Source organism: Antedon mediterranea, chromosome 6 (assembly GCF_964355755.1).
Source record: "Antedon mediterranea chromosome 6, ecAntMedi1.1, whole genome shotgun sequence".
Taxonomy (NCBI): domain Eukaryota; kingdom Metazoa; phylum Echinodermata; class Crinoidea; order Comatulida; family Antedonidae; genus Antedon; species Antedon mediterranea.
The window spans coordinates 15,170,738-15,197,881 of NC_092675.1; the positions used below are offsets into that span (position 1 = coordinate 15,170,738).

Here is a 27,144-nt window from a genome sequence, read left to right on the forward strand (position 1 = left end):
TATATATTTATATTCGTTGTAATAGAACATTTTTACTAAATGTAACCGGAAATGCTATTTTTCTGCACTATTGACCCTTGACATTGACTCGAACTGTATCTAAAAAACGGCTGATTATAGAAATTTAAAAATGGTCTCAAATTGCTCAGACCATACATATTTATATTTATTTTAATGGAACATTTTGTTAGAAAATAACCGGAAGTAAAGTTATTGACCTTTGACCTAATAAACATGAACTTTATGTATATAAGCATTTATCTATTTGAGCATGTATAGTCAATTGTTTGTGGTAAGGATTAAAAAAATGAGTTTATACATATCATCATTTGAATATTTAATTTCTAATCACATATTTAGTTTTTATATATTTTATAAATAGTATATACTTTATAGTGTAAGCACATTTATCTATGTAAACAACTTTGGACAATAGTAAAAATGACAGCAGAAATTCATTCATTCATCTACTTCACTAAAATGACGTAGCCAAATTGATTCTTCCTGCACTTTTCCTGAAATGTTAATTGCTATACCTTTTACATTTTGGAGCTCCAAGAAACTGGAGCTCCAAAATTGGATTAAAACATCTTTAATTACATCAGTACTATGCATTTATTGTGTCAGCATCCTTGTTGCCATTAAGACAGTCAAGGAGTGAGAGTGGTTGATTCTTCAACTTGTGTACCTTTAATGCTTGTTCTTGAAACATTTTCATATAATGGAGGTTTCTCATACATTGAACTGCTGCCGGCCATACATTATTACGTGGTTAGACGTTCCTTGGTTTTTCTTCTTAGATGTTTCGAGATATGGGAAGCAATCTTTCAATGCTAACATTGACTGCCATTTTGTGAGTCATATCGCCAAGCCAACGGACCAATTTAAGGAGTGAGATGGTTAGAAGTGACCAAGAGGTTTTTTGATGTTTACAGCATCTTATGATTTTATCTCCTTCATGTTTTTAGTTTCATTTTCATTTCAGGTAGTCCACAACAACCAGACTTTGCTCACAAACTTCAAAAAGCTTCAACTCCTTTTTTTATTATCTCTGTTTAAGATATATTTCTTTACTTCGTTTGAAATTATTACTAAGACAAAGTTTTAAAAAAGTGTTGATTTTGTTATGAATGTATTTTTATGAAATCTTGAAGTATTTGTGTGTTTTGTGTTGAAGAGTGAGTTCGATGGGATATCTAGTTCGATTTCCTCCTCCTAAGTAATGCCAACAAGATCACCAACCCATTTTAACTGGTTTTCCTTCTGTTCTAGAGCCTGATCCGGGTAAAGAGCACTATTTCTTTACATTCAAATTAATTACAATCTTTTATTCACTGTTATTGGGTCATCTACATCAAGCCAAGCTGGTCATTTGTGTGTTAGATGGCAATGTATCGGACGAGCATATAAATGAAAACCAGTCATGGGCAAAACAAATCTGCAAGATACCTTTCTAATATTATAGGTTATAATTACCATCAAATCTCACTCTGACATTTACTACTTTTAGCTAAATCAGAAATCTTCAATTAATAAGTTTATAGAGGTTCAAAATGGCAATTGAAAACAATATTTGAAAATGTGAGTTTAGAAAAGAACTGAATGCATAACACAATTATCCTAGTGAACGCCAGGCTAGTGATCTGGAGGTTGTTGTCCCACATTACTTAAGTATTAATGATGTATTCTTAGTAAAAGTGAAAATTACGTCATAGTAGGGCCAAAATATCTGACCAATATTTATCCATCCTTGTAATGTAAATAGCTAATATTCTCTATGTCAATGGTGAATAACTTTACTTCCGGTCATTTTCTTACAAAATATTGCATTACAATAAATATAAATATCAGGTGCTCCAAAATCAGGTGCTGTAATGAATGATGGCTGCTCAACGTATCTTTACTGCTATTTGTCTCTTTTTGTGTTTTGCATCAACTATTGGTGTTATTAAACCTTGTCTATCGAATTTAAGTAGGACCTGGAACCCACAGTTTAGTTTTCAGTGCAATACCTCTATACAAATATGTTATACTTTGGACGCAAATTTGCTAGGCTCAACTTCTGCATTATGTTGCGAGTGCTCGCATGGTGTGGAGTGCACTGTAGCCCTGGATCGACTAAGGCAATGGGCTCAGTTCAGTACCTTGTTTACTAGGCCTAAGTGGTCTATTTTAGCATTTGCCTATCTAACAAAGCCTAAAGGTAAACGAAAACATGCTATTAAATACAGTGGAGCTAGGGTTCCTTACTATTCAAGTTATTATTGTTCATCAAGTTTTCAGCCGGAACTTTCCTTATGCGGTGATATTGAACAAACTCCAGGCCCCGCAGAGGAAAACAAGGACAGGGCTAGAGATAACACAAACACAAGTAATAACAGTAATAATCCAACATTTTATTACCAAAATATAAGAAGCCTTAAAAACAAGATGGACACATATCATTCTGAACTAAATGTGCACCTCATTAATAATACCTTCGACTTTGTTGCATTTACCGAGACTTGGCTAAATTCAACGGTTCTTGACTCCGAACTTTACTGTGATGGTTTTACAATTCATAGAAGGGACAGGAACGATGGCAGAAGAGGTGGTGGTGTTCTTTTCCTAGCTTCTAATCAGTATAAGTCTCGACGTCTGGAGCACCTTGAGAAACCAAATATTGAAATCCTCTGGGTTGAAATTAAGCTAAGCAAGACAAAACGAGTGCTGGTTGCTGTTATTTACAGGCCACCCAACAGCGGAAGAGATGTCATGTTGCAACTAGCGCAATCAGTTGAAGATGCATCAGCCATGTATTCAAGGCATCATATTGTTCTTATTGGAGATCTGAATCTTTCTGAAATCACGTGGACCAATGATGGATCTGGAACTGCACCTGCTAACTCATTGGGTGAACTTTTTATTGACTGTTTTATTAATGGACATAATTTGTTTCAGTGCAATGTCAATCCAACGTGCAATAATAATGTTTTAGATTTAATTTTGTGTAATAATTCAATTGATTTAATCTCGGATATTTCTGCTGGTCAGAATATTTTTGAATCTGATCATTCTTCAATTTCATTTGTTCTTAAAATTTCTATTCAAAAACACTTTTCTAGGGATTCAAGACAACTATATTGTTTCAAGGCTGTAAATAATGATGATCTTTTGAATGCTTTTAATGTTATACCTTTTGATTTAATCCATATGTGCAATGATATTAACGATAGTGTTTCTCTTTTTTATGATTTAGTTGATGCTGCTCTCCGTGATCTTGTGCCTATTGTTAGACCTAAAAGAAAAATGCCGCCATGGTTTGATAATGAAGTTAGAGTCGCTCTTAAAAACAAAGAGAAATGTTTTCGTATTTCTAAACGACTTAATACACATGAATCAAAACATGCTTTTTCCGTTGCCAGAAAAGAATTTAAAGTCCTTATGAAACTTAAATATAAAAGTTATATGCAATCACTCTCTGGGAATCTTAGAGCAAATCCCAAACGCTTCTGGTCGTGGATAAAGACCAAAACTAAATCGTCTTCTTATCCGTCGGTTATGTCGCATGGGCACAAGGTCGCGGAGACAACTAATGATAAGGCTGCTTTATTTAACAGTTATTTTCATTCAGTTTTTAGATCTGGACCTTCTGTGACTGATGAACACCAACGTCTGCCTGAGGCTTCTGTCGGCATTCTCAATGCTCCAATAATTCAATCTGAAATTGTTAACTCGTTACTGTCATCCATTCAGACTCATAAGGCATCTGGATGTGATAATCTCAGTAACCATGTTCTTAAAGTTTGTTCTCGTCCTCTTTCTATTCCCATTTCTTTCCTCTTTAATAAATCTCTTCAAACCGGTAAATTTCCTTCCGTTTGGAAACGTTCCAATATTGTTCCTATTCATAAGGGGGGGACCAAGAAATTGATTTCTAACTATAGACCTATCTCTCTGTTGCCTACCATTTCTAAATTGTTTGAAAAAATTGTTTTTAACCATATTTCGACTCATATTTCTCCTGCCATTGCTTCCTGTCAGCATGGCTTTGTAACTGGTAGGTCATGTGAAACAAACCTTGCCACCCTGTTGACCACAGTTTACGAAGCCATTGATGACAGGAAGCAATGTGATATTATTTACACTGACTTTTCTAAGGCGTTTGATCTTGTTCCTCATAATTTACTCTTATTAAAATTACAACGTTTTGGTTTTCATAATGATTTTATCTCCTGGTTTCGTAGTAATATCTTAATGGTAGGTTCCAGAGAGTGGTCATTGAGGGTATATCCTCTGAATGGCTTCCTATTCAGTCCGGTGTCCCTCAGGGATCGATTCTTGGTCCTCTCCTTTTCAATCTTTTTGTCAATGATATCCCAAAACTCTTCACCCACTCCAGATGTCTTATGTTTGCTGATGATGTTAAGCTATACAGAATTATTGGTAGTGTTGAGGATGCCGACAGGCTTCAGGTGGATTTGGACAAGCTATGTTATTGGGCTGCTTTATGGGGAATGTCCCTCAATCCAGTAAAGTGCAATATTTTAACTATTACTTTGAAAAAGAACATTTTATTTTATAATTATTTAATTAATGACAATCCCATTAATAGGGTGCAATCGCAAAAAGATCTTGGTGTTTTTATTGATAGTTCCCTTTGTTTTTCCTTTCATATTGATTATCTTGTTGGCAAGTGCAATAGACTGCTTGGGCTGATGTGGCGTAATTGTAAACATTTTGACAGGCAAACCAAAATCCACCTTTATTATTCAATTATCCATCCCATTCTCAACTTCAGTTCTGTTATTTTTAATTCTATTTCGAAAACTCAGTCTACGCGCATTCAGCGTCTGCATAACCGTTTTTTACGCTACATCAGCCACAACCAGAATCCTGACTTTCATTTCCATGTCCGATCTCCTGAGTCTCGTAGAACCTTTTTTGATCTTGTTTTTTTGTATAAATGTATTAATTCTTTATTTGACTGTAACTTAGTTAGCAATTTTTATCTTAGAGTCCCTAGTCGTCGTCTTAGAAGAAATACTACTTTTCATATTCCTTTTAGTAGAGTAAATGTTTTAAAAAATGGTTTTATTAGCAAACTTACAATTCTTTTACTTTAAGAAACCCTGAGTTAGATATTTTTAGTAATAATTTCCGTAAGTTTTGTAACATTGTTAGTAGTTTAGTTTAATGTTTGTTATTGTATATGTACGTGTTTGTCTGTGTTCCCTCCTGTAAGTGGTGAACCATGAGCTCACTGTTGGTTGGGAAATGAATAAATAAATAAATAAATGTATTGTCTGAGCAATTTGATACCATTTTTAAATTTCCATGACCAGCCGTTTTTTAGATACAGTGCGAGTCAAGGTCAAAGGTCACTAGTAAAAAAAGGCATTTCCGGTTACATTTAGTCAAAAAGGTCTATTACAACGAATATAAATATATTTATTCAGAGTATTTTGATACCAATATCTTGTCAATAGACCAAAGGGTTATGAAGATATGACCAGAGACTACGGAATAAAAAATCCTTGTAAGCTATTCTCTATGTCAAAGGTCAATAACTTTGCTTCCGGACTTTTTTAACAAAATATTGCATTACAATAAAAATAAATATATAAGGTCTGAGCAATTTGAGACCATTTTTAAATTTCTATGACCAGCCATTTTTAGGATACAGTAAAAGTCAAGGTCAAGGGTCAATAGTACAGAAAAAAAACATTTCCGGTTGCATTTAGTAAAAATATTCTATTACAACAAATATAAATATATATATTCCGAGTATTTTGATACCAATATCTCGTCAATAGACCAAAGGGTTATGGAAATATGGTCGTTTGGTCGCCATTTTGAATTTGGGGCTGTTACCATGGTTACGGGATCGTGAAAATTTGTTACCTAGCATTTTTGGTATCCTAGCACCATAATAAAGTAAAATCAAGTGAAATCTCACTTTGGGCATTAAAATCCTACAGAACCCCTATTTTCATACATGAGGAACCTGACTATAAGTTCTTCTAACAACAATTACTGCTCATCAGCAATTTATTCTAAATAATATGTGGCACATGCAAGGAAAATCAGACATAAGTTGGAATTTTCACAATTGAGATTTTTACAAATACTGACAATTAGACATAATCCAAGATTTAAAATGTTGAAAAAAATATCTTGATACCATGTCTACTTCCAGAGATTCTAAAGTGTTGGTTGTTTATATAATCAGTGTTTTGAGAAAATTGCTTTTAAAGTTAAGTAACAGGAAATGACAAATACAAAAAAATAAACAGGGCATTTAAGTTTACGCCTTAGCAAAAGGGTATTCTAATTGTTTTATTTCAATGAATCTTCGCACCTTTGTTAATTAACTACTGTTCTATTATTAAATATTATGCATTATTTTTATCAAAAACAATCCACTAGAACACTTTCAACTCACCATTTTATTAACCAACATACCACACAAAATGTTAAGATTTATGCATTTATTTGTCTCAAAATGGAAAAACCTCAAGGTAATGTAAATAAATATTGGTTCAGCTATCATTTTCTGTAAAAATTTAAAAAAAATCAAAATTTTCAGCCTTTTATTGTTTTTGCCTGTCTCTACAAATCAACACATGCGACTTATGTCCGATTTTGCTTGCATGTGCCGCATATGTTATATTATTATAATATTTTCAATCTTACATTCTATCTAGTAATAAAAGTTAAGTATATAGAATGGGATGCTTACCTGGTTCATCAGAGCTATCTTTGCAATCACAGTAATCATCATTCACTTTACTAAATGGAATCTTACCGGAACCATCTATACAAGTAAACCATGGTGAGTCACTGTAAAATGATTCTTCTGTTAAAAAAAACAAAAAGACTATCAAAATTTGTATGGAGGGTGTAAAAATGAAATATTTAGGTTTAAAAAACCACATGCTATGCTCGCGCTAACCATTCGCGTTTTCACAAATTGCGATTGGAGATGTCAATTTGCGAAAAAAAAATTATATCATTCGCAAAAACTCAAAATTCGTCTGCTTAGGCTTCAAATATTAACAATTTATGTAAACCACAACGACTTCACTGCCGTCGCGCACCAGCCTATAATTAGTCACAGCGATGTAGCGTTACTTGCCATCAAAAACGTTTTTTTCGCGTCAATCAAACAAAGTAAGTTTTTCGGTAGGAGGCTTATTAATTGTACAGGCAAGTAGTTGTAAATTACAGTTATCTGTAAATGTACAGTACTAAGGAGAATTTATTTTATAAATAGACATGCGCAGTAATTGTAATTACAAACAAAGAAACTGCGCATGTGTATAGGTGAAAATATTGCGCAATAACAAACATGCTGCATGGACATTCCAACGTCGTAGTTCGTTTGTGGTGTGTGTTACGATGTTTTCGAAAAAACGAAAACTATTTATTTTTTTATATTGTTTGTGATAAATAACTTTATCCAGGCAGGCTGCATATGCTGATAATTGATAGAGGTCGGACGCCGATCATACATGACTCGACTGTGGCATAGCCGTGGCGACTGGTATCGCGTCAGGCCGGTGAGGCTGCAGTACATAGGCCTAACATATTTTAATGCGGTCATGTTTTATTTGTATTTTAATCACAAATTTTGAATGAATTTTGTGAAATTTGAGCGTAGAAAGGGTTTTCTTGCTTTACTTGTTTATCCTCCAATCAAGTGGTAACACAACTCTGATGATTAAATCATAGTCATCAGTAAACATGTGTTTACTAGTAATACATCTCTGCTGTCTCCTCACACCACCACGAAACGCTCAAATTTCTTTTTTTCTTGTTCGCACCATGCTGGCTAGCTCAGAAAATGTGTACATGCACAGAATGAATGCTTGACATGATGCATATAAAATATTATAATTTTCTAAAAGATTAAATTTTTGAATAACTACTAAGGAAATTTATAAGAAAAACTTATTGGATTAAAAAGCAACTAACTACAGTCTATAAGCACTACTACACCTATACAAGGATGACTACAATTTTTTTCCAAAATGACATCAAGGATATTTATGGTAACTGGATTTATTACACAATTGTCATTTGATTGGAGGATTGTGGTATCAATGGACATATAATTTACCTCCGCCAAGGAGGTATATGTAATCGATCGTGTGTTTGTCTGTTTGTTTGTTAGCAGGATTACTCAAAAAGTAATTAAAAGGTCTTTACCAAAATGAATGTACAGATAGATATGTGGTCAAGGACCATTCCATTAAATTTTGGGACCATTTCGGACCACAGTCCAATTCTGGACCACTTTTTAGTATACTTTTCAGACCTGCTACAGTGCTAGTGTTAAAAAGATAGGACAGAATTTTTCAAAAGCCGGCGAGCAGTCTTAAAGTAACAAGTAAACTCAAATTGTACAAGAGGCAAGAGTTATAATTTGTGATTTGTAATTTTAAAACATAATTTGATTTAATGTGCACGTTTTTTGATGCGAGTAGTTTACAAAACCTATTTCTTTTCAAATTCATTCGTTTGATTTTCGCGTTGCTGTTCTATTGTCAACTGAAGCTATTGTTAATTGAAAGGCTTGTTTCATAACCATTACACCAAACTCGCATACATATGCTTGTAGTGAAATTAGCGTAAATCACAAACAGCATTAAGACACACACAAATATTATATATATATATATATTTTTTTTTACCGGAGAAATCTGATGTAGGAGAATTTTACAGTAGGCGGAAGTATGCACTCTCAGAGTGGCTTTCTAGTTGATTAATTAATTAATCTTATTTCAGAGTGCAATATTCTTGTTCAACTTTTATTTACGAAAAGGTATACAGTGCTCAAAGGTCTTTTACTGCGATCAAAAATGCTTTGGGTCAGGGTTATTGCTGACTGATTAAGCCGTTACAGGGCCTTAGTTTCGCTCCAAGTTTCTTGAACTTGTTGTATGATTGAAAATTCTCACCACAGACATCGATCGATCGAGGAGTAGGCTAGAGGCATCGCTATATAAATAACAAGTTTGAAGAAAAGAGCTTACGAAAATCTCAGGTTTTTTCTTATTAAACGTATAGCCCTCCTGTATGCTTGGCGAATCCATGCCTTTGAAATCATTTAATAGGTATCCCAATGAAATTTTCAGATTAATTTGTTTACTTTTTCTTTCAATTAATCAAAAGAACTTCTAATGTAATTAGCATTTTGCAATTTCAATGATTAAAATTCGATTACCCGTTCTAAAGTTATGGTTATTTAAAGTATACGATTTTTTGCTTAAAATTGGTGTTTTTTTGCAGTTAAAATTGGAAGAATTTTTAAAAGGTTATATAACTTTTACAATAATCAGTAAAAAGTTTTGAATTTTGTTAAACCTATAGAGCCTCCACGAAACCTATTTTCAAAATTATTGGTCCGCAAATTCGAGTGAGGAAAACTAAACAATAATTATGTCCAAAATACGGAACGTACCATTCGCTGATATGCTGCATTAATGTATTTAACTAACACAACAAACACGCAAATATTTTATTAATTATTATTATTATTTATTTATTTTACTATTACAATATTCACCGGATTATAATGGTTAAATTTTCCGAAGGGGATTTACCAATTTAAAATGTAGTTCGCACATTCGTTTTACCAATTTCAATGTAGATTTAGCTATAATTTAATGCCAAAACCCATAATATTTTTCCATAAACGGTGATTCAAAATTGAATTTTTGTCACAAAAATAGACTTTTCGTTACGAACCGTTTTAAATCGCATTTTCTCGGCAACTACTTCATTAATTTACCTCCGCCAAGGAGGTATATGTAATCGGTAGCAAGTGTTTGTTTGTTTGTTAGCAGGATTACTCAAAAAGTAATTACAAGATCTTTACCAAAATGAATATACAGATAGATATGTGGTCAAGGACCATTCTATTAAATTTTGGGACCATTTGGGACCATGGTCCCAATTCTGGACCACTTTTTGAGTATACTTTTCAGTGTTAAAAGATAGGACAGAACTTTTCAAAAGCCGGCGAACAGTCTTAAAGTAACAAGTAAACTGAAATTGCATTTTCTCGAGAACTGCTTGTCCAAAAAACTTCATTTTTGTACAAGAGGCAAGAGTTATAATTTGTGATATGTAATTTTAAAACATAATTTGATTTAATGTGCACGTTTTTTGTTTAAAAAACCATTTCTTTTCAAATTCGCCCGTGTTTGTGGCGTTGCTGTTGTATTGTTAGTCGACTGAAGCTATTGTTAGTTGAAAGGCTGGTTACTTACCTTTACACCAAACTCGCATACACACGATTGTAGTGAAATTAGCCTAAATCACACAGCATCAGGACACACCCTTTTGGTGAAAATCGAATGGAGGAGGCCAATTTTGATTTGGCCAAGTATCACGCCATGCGCGAGGGCTAGTTTGTTTTTTAACAGGATTACTCAAAAAGTAATTACAAGATCTTTACCAAAATAAATATACAGATAGATATGTGGTCAAGGACCATTTGGGACCACAGTCAACTCTGGGTTATTTTTCAAAGTGATGTTTTATTGGAGAGGCGTTTATTCAAATGAATACCATCCTAATAATTATTAATACATTATTTAATTTAATCATCTTTTGAAACTAACTGCCGTGAAAGAGTGGGCCCAAGAAAGAAGACATTACGGCTTGCAACATGGGCAGACATCTCGGTCCTAACGGGACACAGGAAGATAGCCTACAGTTATTCCTGCAAGCTTACTCAATAAAACTCAGCTATCGGGATTTCACTCGAAAAATGTCTTATCATCAAATCTCCCTATGTAATTTTATAATACTATTCCCCACAATATATTCTGATTTTTTTAATATTTAATTTGATCTTTATTAATTTGCAGTATAATTTCTATTATTTAACTACTGTACCTTCACACACGCGTGGTATGTTTTAAAACAAACAAAAAACTGAAATGGCTATGACTAATGGCCAACTTAAGCTCCAGTCCTACTATCTGATTTTTTTTTCGTCTTCCAAAGGGACACTGTATTGATTGATGGAAAGTGCCTGTTTCCAGTCACCTAGGGTCAAATCTATTATTTTAACTGCTCCCTTGTGTATAAAAGAGAGAAAATATTTGAAACCAGGGTTTTGCAAGGTGGACTTATCTTAAACCCGGAAATTACTTTGACCGGGAAGAATTGAAATTGAGATGAAAATCTAATGTTGAAATCATAAATTTTGTTAAAAAACTCTTTATAATATCTTCCTAAGATAGAAATATGGAACAATAGCGTCGAAGTGAACACTAATGTTATCAAATCTACGTTTCGCGGTACATCTCAGATAGATAAGGTAGGTATCCAAGGCGGAGATTTGTACCGAAGTTTTTGCATTGTGCTCGCCTATGTCAGAATTAACCATAATTTATATATAGATAACATGATCCAGGGATGTCACCAGCTTTTTGGAGTGCCGGTCGGAAAATTTCCCGGGACCCCGGGTTATCTCCCCCCCCCCCCCGGGGTTTGTCGTTATTTTAGCGAAACATAAAGAATTATGAAAATAAATAACAACAAATTGCGTCAGGTCTAGGCCTAACCTTGTACCACCGGGGAGTCGCCGTTATTATTCGCGAAAACAAAAAAACGCTTACGAAATGAATAGCAATAGATCGCGTCAGGCTTAGGCCTAGCCTTGTAGACACTACGACCACTAGGCCTAGCCAAGGCTTAGATAGATGCCCCAAATTCTGAATTCCACAAAAACAGGCGCTTCCTTATTTAGGCTTAATCCCTAATCAAATACTGTAGATAAATTATTAGCCTAGACCTTACTACTTGTTGCTCGATATAATGTTCGTGTTCTTTTGCGCGAGAGTTTTTTTAGCGTATTCGCGAATTCCGGATTTTTTGTTTCACAACTGTGCGGCAAGCATGTAGTGCATGGCCGGCAAGAACAGACACGTGTTTATGGGTTAACTGAAGTTCAGCAACCTGAAGTTATCCCAGGGACGTGTAATTATTGTACCATGCTCGGCGATCATAAACGAACGAACTTGCCCGGTCTCACTGAACCATGCGCATGTTTTTTTATTTTTTTTAATAGTTCGTAGAGTACAAAAATGTAAAACTAGTAACATAATATAATTAAAGCAGGGTGACAAAACATTCAGCAATTAAAAATGATTTTGTTTGGGTCTATGTAGTTGTACATTTTTGATTACTGCGTACTTGTTTGTATTTTTAATCTGTGCAAAATAAAACGCTTGAATGGTCGCTATGTGAACTTTAAACTTGTAGTTGTACACTGTGCTGTGTAGCACGTTGTTCGCCATGACTCACAAGCTGTAACAATGAATACCAGGGCAGGGTAGGCCTGGTATTGTGTTACAAATAAAGTAACGTACGTAACCACGGAAACATTTGCTGTAGTCTTTTGTCTTATCTATATGAGGCTAGCTTGTCTGTTATTAACGATGTGCTAGGTAAAATGTTTTAGTACGAATTTTAGTTAGGCCTAGGCCTAATATAAATATCGTAAATGATTAATAAATAATAGTGGTGGTCGGCAGCCTGTAAATCCTGGTCGGAAATGTTGAGTGCTGGTCGGGGCCGACCAGCGCCGACCAGCGTGGTGACATCCCTGATGATCAGAGGTCTAAGTTCCCCGAAATTTGCGTTTTTTTCCAGATTTTTTATGCAGATTCCCGCCTACCTGAAAATTGGCTATTTCCCCCCGAAAATCTGGGTGTCTAGAAAACTCAGATATCTGACCTTTCTAGATCTAAAAAACTCAGATATCTGACTTTCGTTGATCTAGAAAACATCAATATATGGATATATGGAAAACTCAGATCATCACACATGATTGGTTGGTAGGTCATTTGGATCATTCCATTATTAATCAGAAGGTAGGTCATGTGAAATACTAGAGTATTATTAAAACTAATTACTGTGTAGAAGCGGCCTACGGCTTAAATCATAAAGAAAATACAGTGCATGTTACCGTTAAAATGTAGGCTTAAAAATGAAGTATGTACGAGTTGGTGTGGGTATGAGTTGGTGTGGGTACGAGTTGGTTGAGGTACGAGTTTTTAGCCAAGGTGGGAATAGGTACGAGTTATTTTGGGTACGAGTTGACCACTTCTAGCCTAGTAGGACCAGAAAACTCAGATATCACATGATAAAACTAGCTTCAACCAACTCATACCCACACCGACTCGTACATACCTCATTTTTAAGCCTACACTTCGTGATACATCGCGATAGCGCCCACATTTTGAGCCTTGAATTGAGTTTACTTTGCTAGGCCTAAATGCTAAGCCCACAATTTAAAAGGTGTAAAGTATACTTATTTCTTTATGATTTAAGTCGTAGACTGCAACTACACGTTACAATAATTATTATTATTATTAGTAAGAAAACGTATAATACTGTGTAGTATTTCAAATATGCTACCCTCTAATAATAATGGAACGATCCATTTGATGATCTGTGTTTTCTAGTTCCATTTTGAAACTAGAAAACTCAGATATTGATATCAGAGTTTTCTAGATCTAGAAAAGTTAGATATCTGAGTTTTCTAGATCTAGAAAAGTCAGATATCAGAGTTTTACTTAGATCTGAGATCTTTTCTAGACACCTCGAAAATCTGGACGATTTAGGCCTAGGGCTATAGCATCTAAAATAACTGGAATTAGACAATATTTTCACAAAACAAACATGTTATTTCACAATTATCACTCTTGGCACGGCTTATAATGACGCGCAGTATTTAAACATATATTAGGGCTTTGTTTCACGAATTAACAGCCATCCATCAACTGCCAAGTCAAAATCACACATAATGTTAATCGTGATAATGATTATTGCTGTATCAGTGATATATAGCCGAAGGCTGGATGGCAAACTATAATGTTAAAACAGTTCAAAAAGTGATTCTTCATGGTGAGTGAACCAACAAGATGGTGGCTGCAATCGACCAATCAGATATGCCCTATGCATTACTCACTATTACACCTGTGTTAAGCCTATCTGCGTGAGAACGATACGCAACGCAAGTGTTAAGCGTATAAAGGCGAACGCATTCTATATGATCATCAGATACAAAAAATGCTAGATTACCAAGAAATTATTCATTCCATTGTGATTAAGAATATATATATTTTTATAAAAAACTTTACTGTACTTTGACAAGAATATGTGTTGTAATTTATGTGGTCTTAATGTATTATTATATTAGATTATTATTTTCTATGTTAAATATAATGCTTTTGAACACATTTACGGCCGCCATATATTTGGTTCACCCTCCTATTGAAATCACTTTTCAGTCTGAAAAAGTGCCCTCTAGCCATCTGCTTATTACATCTCGTTGAGCTGTATTGATATGTCACATGCAACAATGAATATGTGTCAATAGAGTCAGGCGGTGTCCACCCATGAGATGAAAAAAGGACTTTACTTTAAAGGCCAGGTGCGGGCAAAAAATTTATATTGATCATACATTCCAATAATTATCGATCTATAGTTTCCCCTATGTTTCATAATTTTTGGGATTTTATTTGTGTTACACAAGCTTGTTGAAAATAAGCACTTTCTTATCAGTGGGGGGATAGTTCAAATTACACAGTAAAATCTCTATTCTTTTGTACACAAATTTTGTAAATAGAGAGGCATTTTAAAAAGCTATGAAAAATAAACAGTGTGGTAAAAAATGTTATCCGATGACTAAATATAGGTAATATAACTTGAATATTACATTTCTGATATTTTTATTCAACTTCAGATTTTTATTTTCATGCTATAGCAAAAATTATCCACCGTATATCCACCATCTTTTTCCACCATCTAGGGAGTCACCAGACATGTTATTACATTAGGTTAACTACCTAACTACTGAAAAAAAGTCCTCCTGGTTTTTATGGAAGAATTTTGCCAAATTTTGTATTTGACCATATTAAGGGAAGTTCATGTTTTTTCGTCTCGATTTCTGTTACAAATATTTGATTTATGTACAATTAACCAAATATTATATTTAAAATTCATGCCTGTACCTGAGCTTTAAAAAAGATTTTTTTCTTGCAAATATCTGTGAAACACTTTAGTACAAGGGTAGGAAGGAGGGGTTACCGTGCACCCCCATGATGTATTTTTAATGTACATTTTTGTAATCCTGAATATATGTAATTAACATTTTTTGATGTTCCCAAGACAAAATATTGCCCCATGGGGTTTTTTGGGGGCCATTTTGGTGGCCATCTTGGATTTATCAAAATCATAAATATAGACGGTACTTGACAAAGACTGATCATAGAGGTCTGATTTTGGTCTTAAATTGTTCAGAATATGCACATTTCTATGTACTATAATGAAAAGTTTTCGTTCAAAATGGCCGTAAATGCCACTTTTGACCTTTGACCTTGTTTTTACATAAGGGTCATATCTTGGTAACCCCTGGTCATAAAGATTTTATTTTTGTCTTAAATTGTTCAGAATATTCATATTTATATTAGCTTTAATGGAACATTTTTTAAATTTGACGGGAAATATCATTTTTGACCTTTGACATTATAGCATAACAATTTTCGCAATAATTTAGACTATTTTTGTAATCGACCTATATCTCTATCATAAAGACTTTATTTTTGTCATAAATTGTTCAGAATATCCATATTTATATAACATTTAATGAAATACAACTTTTGACCTTATTTTCACCCGAGGGTCATATCTCGGTAACAAATTTTTTTTTGTCTTAGATTGTTCAAAACATACATATTTCTATCCACTCTAATGAATATTTATTTAAAACAATGATCATAAATGTTACTATCAATTGTCACATTTAACACCTACAGAATTCTCATACAGTAAGAATTTTTTCTGTTTTAAAGTAAAAATAAATTTAAAAGATGTAAATAAAATAACATGCTGAGAAAAAAGGGAAAATTACAGACTTTATAAAAAACTTTTGAATATACATGCTATCCACTCTAATGATGATTTATCCTCAAAAACTGACAATAAATGTCATTTTTTACCTTTGACCCCTATTTAAATATAATTTACATATAATGCGAGAATTCTTAACAATTCTCAAATTAGAAAAAAGTCAAACAAAGTGGTAAAATGTAAAGTATCTGATAAATAATGAAAAAAAAGTGTCTGATAACACTAGGTATCCCAATGAAGCGGATTTTCGTTACCGCGATTTTAACACGTTCGTGAAATTTCAAAAAGTGACGTGTCTTTGACGTTAAAAATATACTATTTCTTATATACACATGTGAATAAAAAGTATATGTCTGGAAAGATCTTGTTTAAGGGATTATTTTCATATATTTTTAATCTATGTTTATTAAATATTTTAATAGAAAACGTGAGTTAAAAATGAGGTACAAAAGCCGGCGAGCCGAAATCCGCGCGCTAAAAATAACTTTGGAAAACACCTACCCATTTTCAAAACACGATCGCACGAGGTCCATAATAGGTGGTGGAGTAATTTTTGTTGCATGTTATCAGGCTTTAAATACTCTTTATTTTGATATGTAAATTGGTTATTATTATTATGTACATCCGCCTCAAATGTCAATTTTAACGATAAAAATTGAATTTTTTAGTCTTTCTCATTATCAAAATCTGGCTAATTTAGTATTGAATTTATTTCTGTTTGATAAACCACATCGTTTTATTTGACTTTGCGTGGACCTCGTGCGAAGAGGCCAACAAGACCAACCACTGAAAAAAATAATCCCTACCATAAATATCAGTGTTTACCATTTTCCTTACGGGGGGATTCAGTTCTCCGCTTATTACTAAATTACCGTCGCCCTGACAATGTGCATGGTATGCATGTATTAGCGCGTTAATTAATGATTGGATAACCCCTGCAGTGGACTGTTCCATTTTCTGAACTAGTCTTCGCCGCACACGAGGCATGTCGAAAAATGTCGCCTCTCATGGAATATTTGCTTCGAAACGTCAATTTTACCGATTTATTAAATTATTTATCAAGTGGAATATTTATAAATCTACTATATAAAGCAAGTACGTTAGGAAGAAATGTACCAAAGAAATTTAAGAAGCTTTGATTTTGCTATGCAGCGGCCGTAAGCCATTCTATGTAGGCGGCCGAAACGCGCTTTGGCCTGTGTTGCCGTTGTATGTCTACGCTGTTTCTAGGCCTAAATTTTATTCCGTATATTTCAATTGAAAGTGCAACTTTCGGTTAGAATAATCGAAAGGGAAATAAAATTAAACATGTTACAATTATACCATTGAGGTACTTTGTTAAATAAAAAATTTCTTCCCGATATTTCTTAGGCAGAATTTAGCGTCAGGCTTTTATTTAGACCTTAGCTAAAGCCTAGAGGCCTATATAACTTAACTTGTAGTAGGCGCGGCCGAGTCTACGTTCGGCCCGGCGCTCCAAATGGAATCGAACACATAATAAGCACGGGCTTAATTCTTATTTTTGGCGGTTCGAAAAATCAATTAAAATAATATATGATTATAAATATAACTTTAAATACTAGAATTATAAAAAAAATGTATACTTAGGAAAAATAATATTTAATGAAAAGAAACAATACCTTCACAGTTTTTTAACGCAATATTTTTTTTTTCACATTTTAACATTTTTTAACAATATTTTATGTTGTATTTCAGAATTACCTACCTGTCAATATAAATAACCTTACTAAAATACATATTACATTTTATGCAATGCAAAAAAAAAGAAGTTAATTCACACATTGGTTCAAAAGTTATGAATCATTTAAAGACAGGAACTTTTTGGGCATTTTTGAGACATTGGGAAAATCACGCGTAAAAAGCCCTCGGACGAATTTTGGAGGGCGATATCTATAAAAAAAAATGTGAGGACACCCAAAAAAAAAATATTCTTGTACAACTCTGTTGTATCTATAAGTTTGGAAAAAATAAGAACTTTAAAGTTATTAGTATAAAAGTTATAACCCTTCAAAAATGGGTTCAAATATAATTAGAAAAAGTGCCATTTTTCAAGCAAAAATCACTGTTTTTTGGGCACTTTAACGGACCATAACTTTTGAATGGATAATCCGATTTCAATCATTTAAATTGCAAAAGTTTATGTTTAGTAAGTTCCTTCTGATTAACTGAAAGAAAAAGTACCATCATTAATTTGAATTTTTACATTGGGATACCTAATAACACGTTTCATTACATAATTAAAGGTGGCTACTTTTAGGTCTGCAAACAACTTTTATCCAATAGAATGTGTTTATTGTCCAATTGGAAGAGACAATAACAAAATTAATGTCAACATCTTCATAATCTTAATTTATTTTGGAAACAGTACTGATAGACGACTACAAAAATACATTCTAATCAAATTCTATTCTTCATTAAATAATAATAAATTTGTATGTCATGAAGTTGACCAGGAATATGTCCTCTTATTTGGAAATTTCCTGATGTATGGCGTGCCAAACTGTCATTTAATAAAGGTCATCATCATATTTTATTCACTTCTGATCGCGAAACTGCGTTATACGAGCACGTAAAAAATGACCGGCTACGCACGTGCAAGTTAACAAAATGGTGAAAATATGTTAAAATTAATATTGATCGTCAGAATGCTCGGGAACACCTAGTGTATTTTTTATTTTATTTTCTTGAAGTGTATGTATCATTATGTATGATTTATTATGAAATTAAGAGAACAGAAGTTGATTAAGTCATCATTAATGGCATATTAAATTTTAAAATAATAATTTCGACAATCAAACAAATTATAACATTTTCTTAGGCCGAAATAACAAACTTAACATTAACTTTCTTCATTAAGAAGTTCATATATTAAAGTTAAAAGTATATAGTTTGACAGTGCATCATTTTTTTAAATTTTTAAAGATGTCATCATAGTAAAAAATTATAATTAATTGCGGTATGTAATAATCTATCTGCACCAAAGTGGTTACTGCATATTAAATACACGGATGAATCTTACTACAACTTTTAGTCAGTTGTGTATGGCTCGGTTGTCTGTGCTCATGTCTATGGCACTCAAGGTACCGAGATCGAGTCGTCTCACCTTGGGAAACAAAACGAAATGAGATTTTTCGTTATTATCCGTAGGCCTATTGTTTGTTCAATTTTATTTCTTAGTGTATAGATTATACACATAGTCCGGGAGCCCATGAAGATTTGTTTAGCATTGCGAGTACAAAAGGTTTGAGGCATAGAATATAAGCATAGTTAAGCTTAGTTACATATTTTTTTTTTTTTCACATTATTGATTGTCTCCATCCCCGAAACCTCGACTAAGAAATACCGGAATGGTGTCCGGCGGGGGATAGTTTATTACCATTAGTTAAGGTCTAATGTAAAGCACCTAGATACTGTAGTAGAGAGGCCAAATACACAAAAGTCCTCTATAAAAAGTTTGGGGGGCATTTTTTGTTAATAGCAGGCAACCATGTTGAATGTATCCTTTGTGGGGTGACAAAAACGATAGGGGTGGATGCCATCTTCAGTTTTAGGTTTTAAGGTCAGTTTATGTGGTCAAGAGGTCAAACAAGGTCAAAATATATGATTTTTTTTTATTCACGGAAAATCATCTACATCATCAGATCTATCCAAAAAGGTATATCTGAAGATCAACTGATGCTTCACATTATAGTAATTATGAGATAAACATTTAATTTTACAAATAAAAACATAGGAAATTAAATATAAAAGTGTCATTTTCTCAAAATGTTGTTTTCACATATTTCTGTAAAGTACACACAGTTTTTTAATAGGCTTTTCTTTTTTTGTCGGAAAAAATAGGTCAAGTGTTATATGTATGAAACGCCATATGTGCCAAAAGATTAGTCTTTTACTATAAAATTAATATTACTTATATTAATGTAATACAGTAATATTTAGAAATTGGTTTTTAGAAAAATTATTAACATTACCTATAATAATGTAATAATATTTAAAAATTTGTTTTTATAAAACAGAGACCCCCCTATATGACCTAATGTCGAGATGTTTTTGTTTGGGTCAGAGACCCCCTATAATGTAATTATTTAAACATTTTTTTCATTATTTCAATGATACAAGTTTTTATTGAAGTTTGTTGTTTCAAGATATCTAGAAAGAGAAACCTGGGTATCGAGTCTTTGTTTTCAAAAACCCTAACTATTGGACTTTATCAAGGTTGGAAGGAGTGGTAATTGGGGACTTCTTCTTGAGGCCTTCGCATCTATGCTATCATGGCTGACGGTGATAACAAATATAAAACTGATCCTTAAGTAATTAAGAAATCCTTTATACACATGGATAAAGACGGTTTTAACATTATTTACAAACATTACGTTACGTACTGTGTCCAGGTATGAAATCCATTTCTCCAAAAAGACATAAACGCACTTGAAGAGGACAACGTCAGGCGACAAATCAAATTCCAGCTATCCATTCTTATTCATATGAAGATCGTTTAAAGTTTCTTGGCCTAACAACCCTGTATGACAGACAAATTCATGGTGACTTGATTGAAAATTTTCAAAAGATTTCGAGGGTGTAGCCAAGGATCGACTTCCTTCAAATGAGATGCAATCTAAGCAGAAATACACAAGGAAATCAGCTTAGACTTTTTAAATCTAAATTTCACAAAGGACTGATAGGAGATCGACTTTTTCACAATTAGTAATTATATATTTTAATAGTTTGCCAACCAAAGTCGTCATTTCTGAAACCACCAACACATTTAAAAACAGATTGGATTTGTTGTAGAAATGATGTTAAAAGGGTAAACAAATCTAAACTATCAGAACCAATATTCTAAACACTGAGTGGATGATTGATCAATTCAAAATAGAATCATTGGTATAACAAGAAATGCTGTAATTCATTGATAGGTTCTGCATGACATGGTCAGACTGATCACGAATCACACATAATACACAATATTCTTTCGAACTGATATATATCAATAAGTTGTTACTTATATTTAAAGTAACAACTTATTGAAAAAAAAAAAACAGTAGAACTTAGAACTTCATGAGCCACTGAGAAAGAATCGCTCTAAACCTTTGCGGATTTCTATAAGGCAACTGTTTCGATAAAGTATATAAAAACTGACAGAAAATCTGCTGATCAACCGTTGGAGTATGATCATAGCCCAGTTTTAATATCTTTAACCAAATATGACTTCACATATCTTGATGGATGGCGTTGAAATACCCACAGATGTTCCAAAAGAAAACTTACAGTAAAAACATGATGCACTATAGGATGCAGTAAACATGGCTGTAAACATTTGGTGACTATGCAAGTATTTATGCAAGTTACCTAGATATTTCGTCATTTTGTTGTATTTATTTAGTCATTACATTGGAAAGGGGTGGATAAAAGCATTGACACGATTGAAAGGATAGTCCCAATGTACTAATCTGTACTTCCGTATGTGTTTTGGGCCACACTCATCGGTTTGGAGGAGAACAAATATCACAAAGTTTTTAGACATTCTTTATGTCAATAACAAAGAGCTTTCAATTATACATGAAAGTTGATGTTAATTAATGATATGCACTTGATGTCTGGTATAGTGAACAATAAAGTGGTTGAAAACCTATTAAGAATAATCTAACCAGCTTCCATGCCATTACAGGTTGCAGCACGTCATTATTTGCTGGTTATGGGAAGAGGTCATACTGGAAATCATCATACTGGAAATCATTTGTAACGCATCCACTCCTTGTAAATGGAATTGATTAAGATTAAGACTTTCCACGTACAGCGTACACTAAAGTTTAATATTGCCAAATATATGGTACTCTTGAGCAGATAACTGTATAATAACAGACTACTCTTTGGTGCTACCTCCATCTAGACTCAGTGACCATATACCTTAACACTAGTGATATATATTTCCCTTAAATATTAAGTATTTCACTTCACTCAATAAATATTTAAGTACCTGTATTTCTACTTCGGGAAACACTTAAAATTAAAAAAACTCACCTATGGTGAATACAGACATCATAGAACCTAAACATACGAGCCAACTATCAGGCAGAGATAAGTATGTGGCCTAAATGAATCGGGTCGTTTGGAAGCCCCTAACCCAGTTGTCAGTTTGGAACTTGTTACATGTGTATGTAAACTAAAGAGCCGATCATAGTTGTTACAGAAAGCATGCATATGTGGTTGTGATTCAATCGTTTGCGGTTACCCAGATGGCCAGTAGGCATTATATATCAGTGCTTGAAGAAATACCCACCTCAGAGCGTTACCTCCTTCCATCCCAGAAAAATTTCGAATATTGGCATGTGCCCATGCCGCCCATTACTCCCAACCCACAAACCCTCTGTAACCGTTTTTAAATGAAATTTAAGACATTCCAGTAGGCCTCCAATTTCGGTTATTTTGATACTTTAGGACTCATCCTCTCCATTCCTTGAACACCTTCCAGGAGTGACTCAAAAAGTTTAAAATCTTCCCAGTACAATTCTGGTCTTTTTGACACCACACTATAACCATCATCCCCAGGCTATCATGAAAATTATATTTATTTCAATTATTAATATCGATAATTAACAGGTCTGTGCTCTATTTGACCTTATGACCTTGAAAATGACCTTTAAACTTGTAAGTTGAAAAATTGATGAACTTCACCATCTACAGCAATATGTCAATAATGATACAATAATGGTTACATTTCTTTTAATTAGCTTATATGTTGTTGAAAACAGCTTAAACCTCTATTTTACCATATTTGACCTTATAACCTTGAAAATGACCTTTTACCTGAAATTTGAGAGCGGCATCCACCCCTATCTTTTTTGTCATCCCATAAGAGATATATTCCACATGGTTGCCTGCTATTAACAGAAAATTCCCCCCATGATGAAAAAGCTCACATTGGCCGCCCTACTAAGAGGGGTCAGTGATCCATTAGGCGCTATATAAATACTGTTTATTAGGTGATCATTTAGAATAAAATGATCACCTATTGTTATTGTATGAAATCTTTATTATTATTTTTTTTTAGTTATCCGCATTCAGCGGATAACTCCTTGTAACTGTCCTGTTTCATCATCTTTTTTTTTTTCTGTATTCTTCTTTCTTTCTGTCATTTTTGTGTCTCGCGTAACTCAAAAACGTGTAAACATAACATTTCATAACTTTGTCAACATGTGGGCATTTACGTGAAATTGTGCACCTCCTATTTTGAATGACCTCAGAGTTGCGCAACATGACTTACGCGCGTTTTTACGAATTTCGCGTATTTAACATAGATCGAAAACCATACAACAATATATTATGAAACTTAACAAAAGTTTAAGTTATATCTTGCGCTAACTGACTATGGAGAAAAAATGGCATGTTTCACACGAAGTTACGCGTGCACGCGCGTTTAAAATTTCAAAATGCGAAAAATCAATTTCTAATCAACTTTCTACGCATTTCATGTCATTTTGAGCATGTAAAAAATTCCCACGCGCGCGCATTTTTTTACGCGCACGGTGCGAACGTAGCGTTGAAAACAATTTTTTTTGCGTGATTTATGTTTTTTCAGCCTTTTCTAGTACTTTTACCAACTTTTAAACAATTTCGACTTAAAATTACGTCATACCGGCACGTTGAATTTGATAATTTACGTGCGTTTTTGATGAAAAAGTTAAAAAATTTGTCAAAATTCGTCAAAATTATGCCTTTTTTTAAACAGTCATAGATTCTAAACAACGAGGTGAACTTTTTTTTAATTACATATTCTGGAAGTTGGTGAGTTGTAGATATCGGATCATGAATCAATATGGCTAACCGGACATTGTGACGTCATCGTATGGCCACACGAATGTAAAATATAGGATTTTTGTCTCTTTCGTTATTGCTCATCACATTCAATGGAGCGCATCACGCTTATCTGTATTCCTTTTTCTCCTACATTTATATATTGTGTAGGTCAATCAACTTTCTTTAGCATGAGATAAAAATATTTTAATTTTTATGACGTCATCATGCTTAAAAATTTCAATTACGTGGGTCATTAATTTCATCTTTACAGTAAATTTTATTCTGTAATAGCTCGTAAGAATAAAATGTTATAATCACGATTAAAACGTTTTCTGGAAGCTATTGGATTGTAGATACGAATTCATGTAAACATTTTGCCAATCGGATGTTGTGACGTCATCATATGGCCAGTTGAATAAAAAAAGTTGTATTTTCATATTTTGCGTAATAGTTCATCACATTTAAAAGGGTGCGCATCTATATTTTACGTATTCAAATTTCTTCTACACGTTAATATGTTGTTCCTAAGATAATTTCCTTCTGAAATTGCTATCTAAGTGTTTCATTTTGATACCGTCGCCATGTTAAAAATTGGAATAAATGGCGGGTCCCGTAATTTCACCTATTCTACACTGTATGTAATATGTATACAGATTATACTGTAGTGTTTGCATGTATATACTATATGACACAAAATTGACAGAATTCAGCACTAACAGCATATCATAATCTTCAGTTATTGTCATAATGCCATAATCTTTATCTGTGTGCAATATTCCAACGTATGACGTGCACGTGGCGTTTGTCGTGGTGCGGATAACTAACTCGTCAAAGTGACGAGTTTCATGTCTAGTCTTTTTATTGTTTCTGTACACTATTTTGTGTAACAATTATCTCAAAAAGTTTAATGTCAATGATTACCAAAATTTCAGAATATCTTTCAAATAATATAACTTAATCCTAATGAGCTTTCCAGCGTGATCACTCATCCGTGACGTCATTTATACGCCATTTTGTGAAATCACATTATCAATCATATCTCCATAATTCATTATGACATATTAATAAAATTCACTACAGGTAAACTTCAGGTCAAGGGTAAAAATATTAGCAAATAAAAAGTTGCGCGTTTCAAGGTCATGCACGTGAAATCGCGCGTTAAAAATTTAAAACGCGCAAAATTAGGTTTTGATCAATTTAGAGCATGAATTAGGCCATTTGCGCGTTTCAAAAAATTACTGCGCAAAAATGCGTTTTTGTGCGCACGATTCTTAAAATGCGTAAAAAATAAAATTTTATGTATAAATCACATTCTACTCACAATCCTTAGTACATTCACCAATTTTGAGTCCATTCCGACTTAAAATAACGCTATACGGGCACGTTAAAAATGACAAAATGCGCACACTAATTGTACAAAAGTGCTAAAAATGGTAAAAAATAAGGACTTTTTAAAATGAATATAACTCTTCAGAATGGCAGATGACCCCCAATTTTTATGGAAGCCAATAAGATGTAGATACAAATGTATATACACATTAGACGTACAAAATGGTATGACGTCATCAAATGGCCACTTGAATTTAAAAATTATGAATTTTTTTCTTTTTGTGTGGGTTATCACATTCAATAGAGCGCATCTCCGTTATTTGAGCCCGATTTTCGCACAACTTTTAGTATGTGCTTGCTCAATTAATTATTCTTCTAATGAGTTGTCAACATTTTTTATTTTGATGACGTCATCACGCGTAAAAACTTGAATAACCTAGGTCGTGTAATTTCAGCTACACCATACATTTGAATATCTTATAGCTCTTCAGAATTAAAGGTGACCTTGAAGATTATAACTTATTATGAAAGCTGATGAAATGTAGATATGAATTCATATTAAAATTAAGCCTATCGGATGTTGTGATGTTATCATATGGCCAGTTGAAGTTAAAAAGTAGTTTTTAGATTTCTTTAGTCAAAGTTATACAAATTTCAAAGACCGCGCATTGCGCTTCTACGTGTCAAATTTTCTTCCAATCCTTATATTTATTTGCTCAATTCATTATCTTTCGAAATTGTCATCTTCGAGTTTATTTTGATATATCCATCATACCAAAAAATTATAAGATGATGTGTGTCCCGTAATTTCACCTATGCTACACTGTATATAGATATACAGTATATACTGTATATATATGGCATATACCGGTAATAGGCACAACTCAACACTATACATATAATAGGATGGAATGTATCATCATTTTCCGATCGTATGATAACGTACGTGCATGTTTAAAACAAATTATTTTCAGTAATTAATTAATTAATGTCAATAAAATGATAAAAATGATCACCTATAATTCGTCAAAGTGACGAATTAAATTCTAGTTATTATTATTATTATGTCAAGTAGGGTCCAGGGACCATCAAACGGCCATTCTTAAGTTCCCGCCCCTGTACCAACTCTAGGGAAGGGCGCTCAAAATACCCCAAAATTTTATTTAATTAGCATAATCGAGTACATAAATGAAACCAATGTTAAAATGTTTATTTTTAGGGTCTAATTGAAGATCCGTCATTCTTAAGTGTCAGCTCCTGTACCTAGTCCACTTGAGAAAGCCACTAATTAGCATTTTAATTAGCATGGTTGAGTACATCAATGAAACCTTTGACAATACAATAAGTACATTTACCCAACTGAGAAAACGTAATTCTTAAGTGCCAAATCCTGTACCATGACCCCTTAAGAAAGGTCAAAGGTCACTATATGTCTCGCCTATACTTAATTAACATGAGTACACATGTAAAACCAATGGAAAATGTTTATTTTTAGAGTCTAATTGAAGATCCATCATTCTTAAGTGTCAACTCCTGTACCTAGTCCACTTAAGAAAGCTATTAATTAGCACAATCGAGAACATCAGTGGAAGATTCGGCAATACAATAAGTATGTTTGCCCAACCGAGAAAACGTAATTCTTAAGTGCCAAATCCTGTACCATGACCCCTTAAGAAAGGGTCAAAGGTCTGTTTCTGTTTAAAAAAAACTTGATTATGCATACTGTACTTAGTAGCCCTAAACTTTTGAAGAAAATTATATAACATATTTATTTTCAGTATCTAACACAGATTTATCTTCCTTAAATGGCAACTTCTGTCAACTAATTTCAGAAAGCTGCTAATTAGGAAATTAGCATGACTATATATGCTATAAACTTTATATACTTATAGACTTATTTAGCATTAACGCCCCATAAAGATAAAGATTCTAAGTTATGCTTTTAAAAGACGTTTTACCTTTGCATTTTGAAAACGTTTATTAAAATTAGTAGTATTCTGTTAACATTCCGCAAATAAACATTTTATGCAGATATTTTGACACAAATTTCTTTTTTTTTAGGTTGATTGATTGAACAATAAG

General features: G+C 33.2%; 1 protein-coding gene across 1 annotated transcript in view; it reads right to left on the reverse strand.

Moving 5' to 3' along the window:
* The window catches only part of LOC140052322 (glucosidase 2 subunit beta-like), an 82,642-nt gene that overhangs the window by 34,974 nt on the left and 20,524 nt on the right, over nucleotides 1-27,144 (reverse strand). Inside the window, exon 2 of the mRNA XM_072097830.1 lies at nucleotides 6,722-6,838. Within this exon, the coding sequence (XP_071953931.1) occupies nucleotides 6,722-6,838 (117 nt within the window). The remainder of the gene's footprint in view (nucleotides 1-6,721; nucleotides 6,839-27,144) is intronic.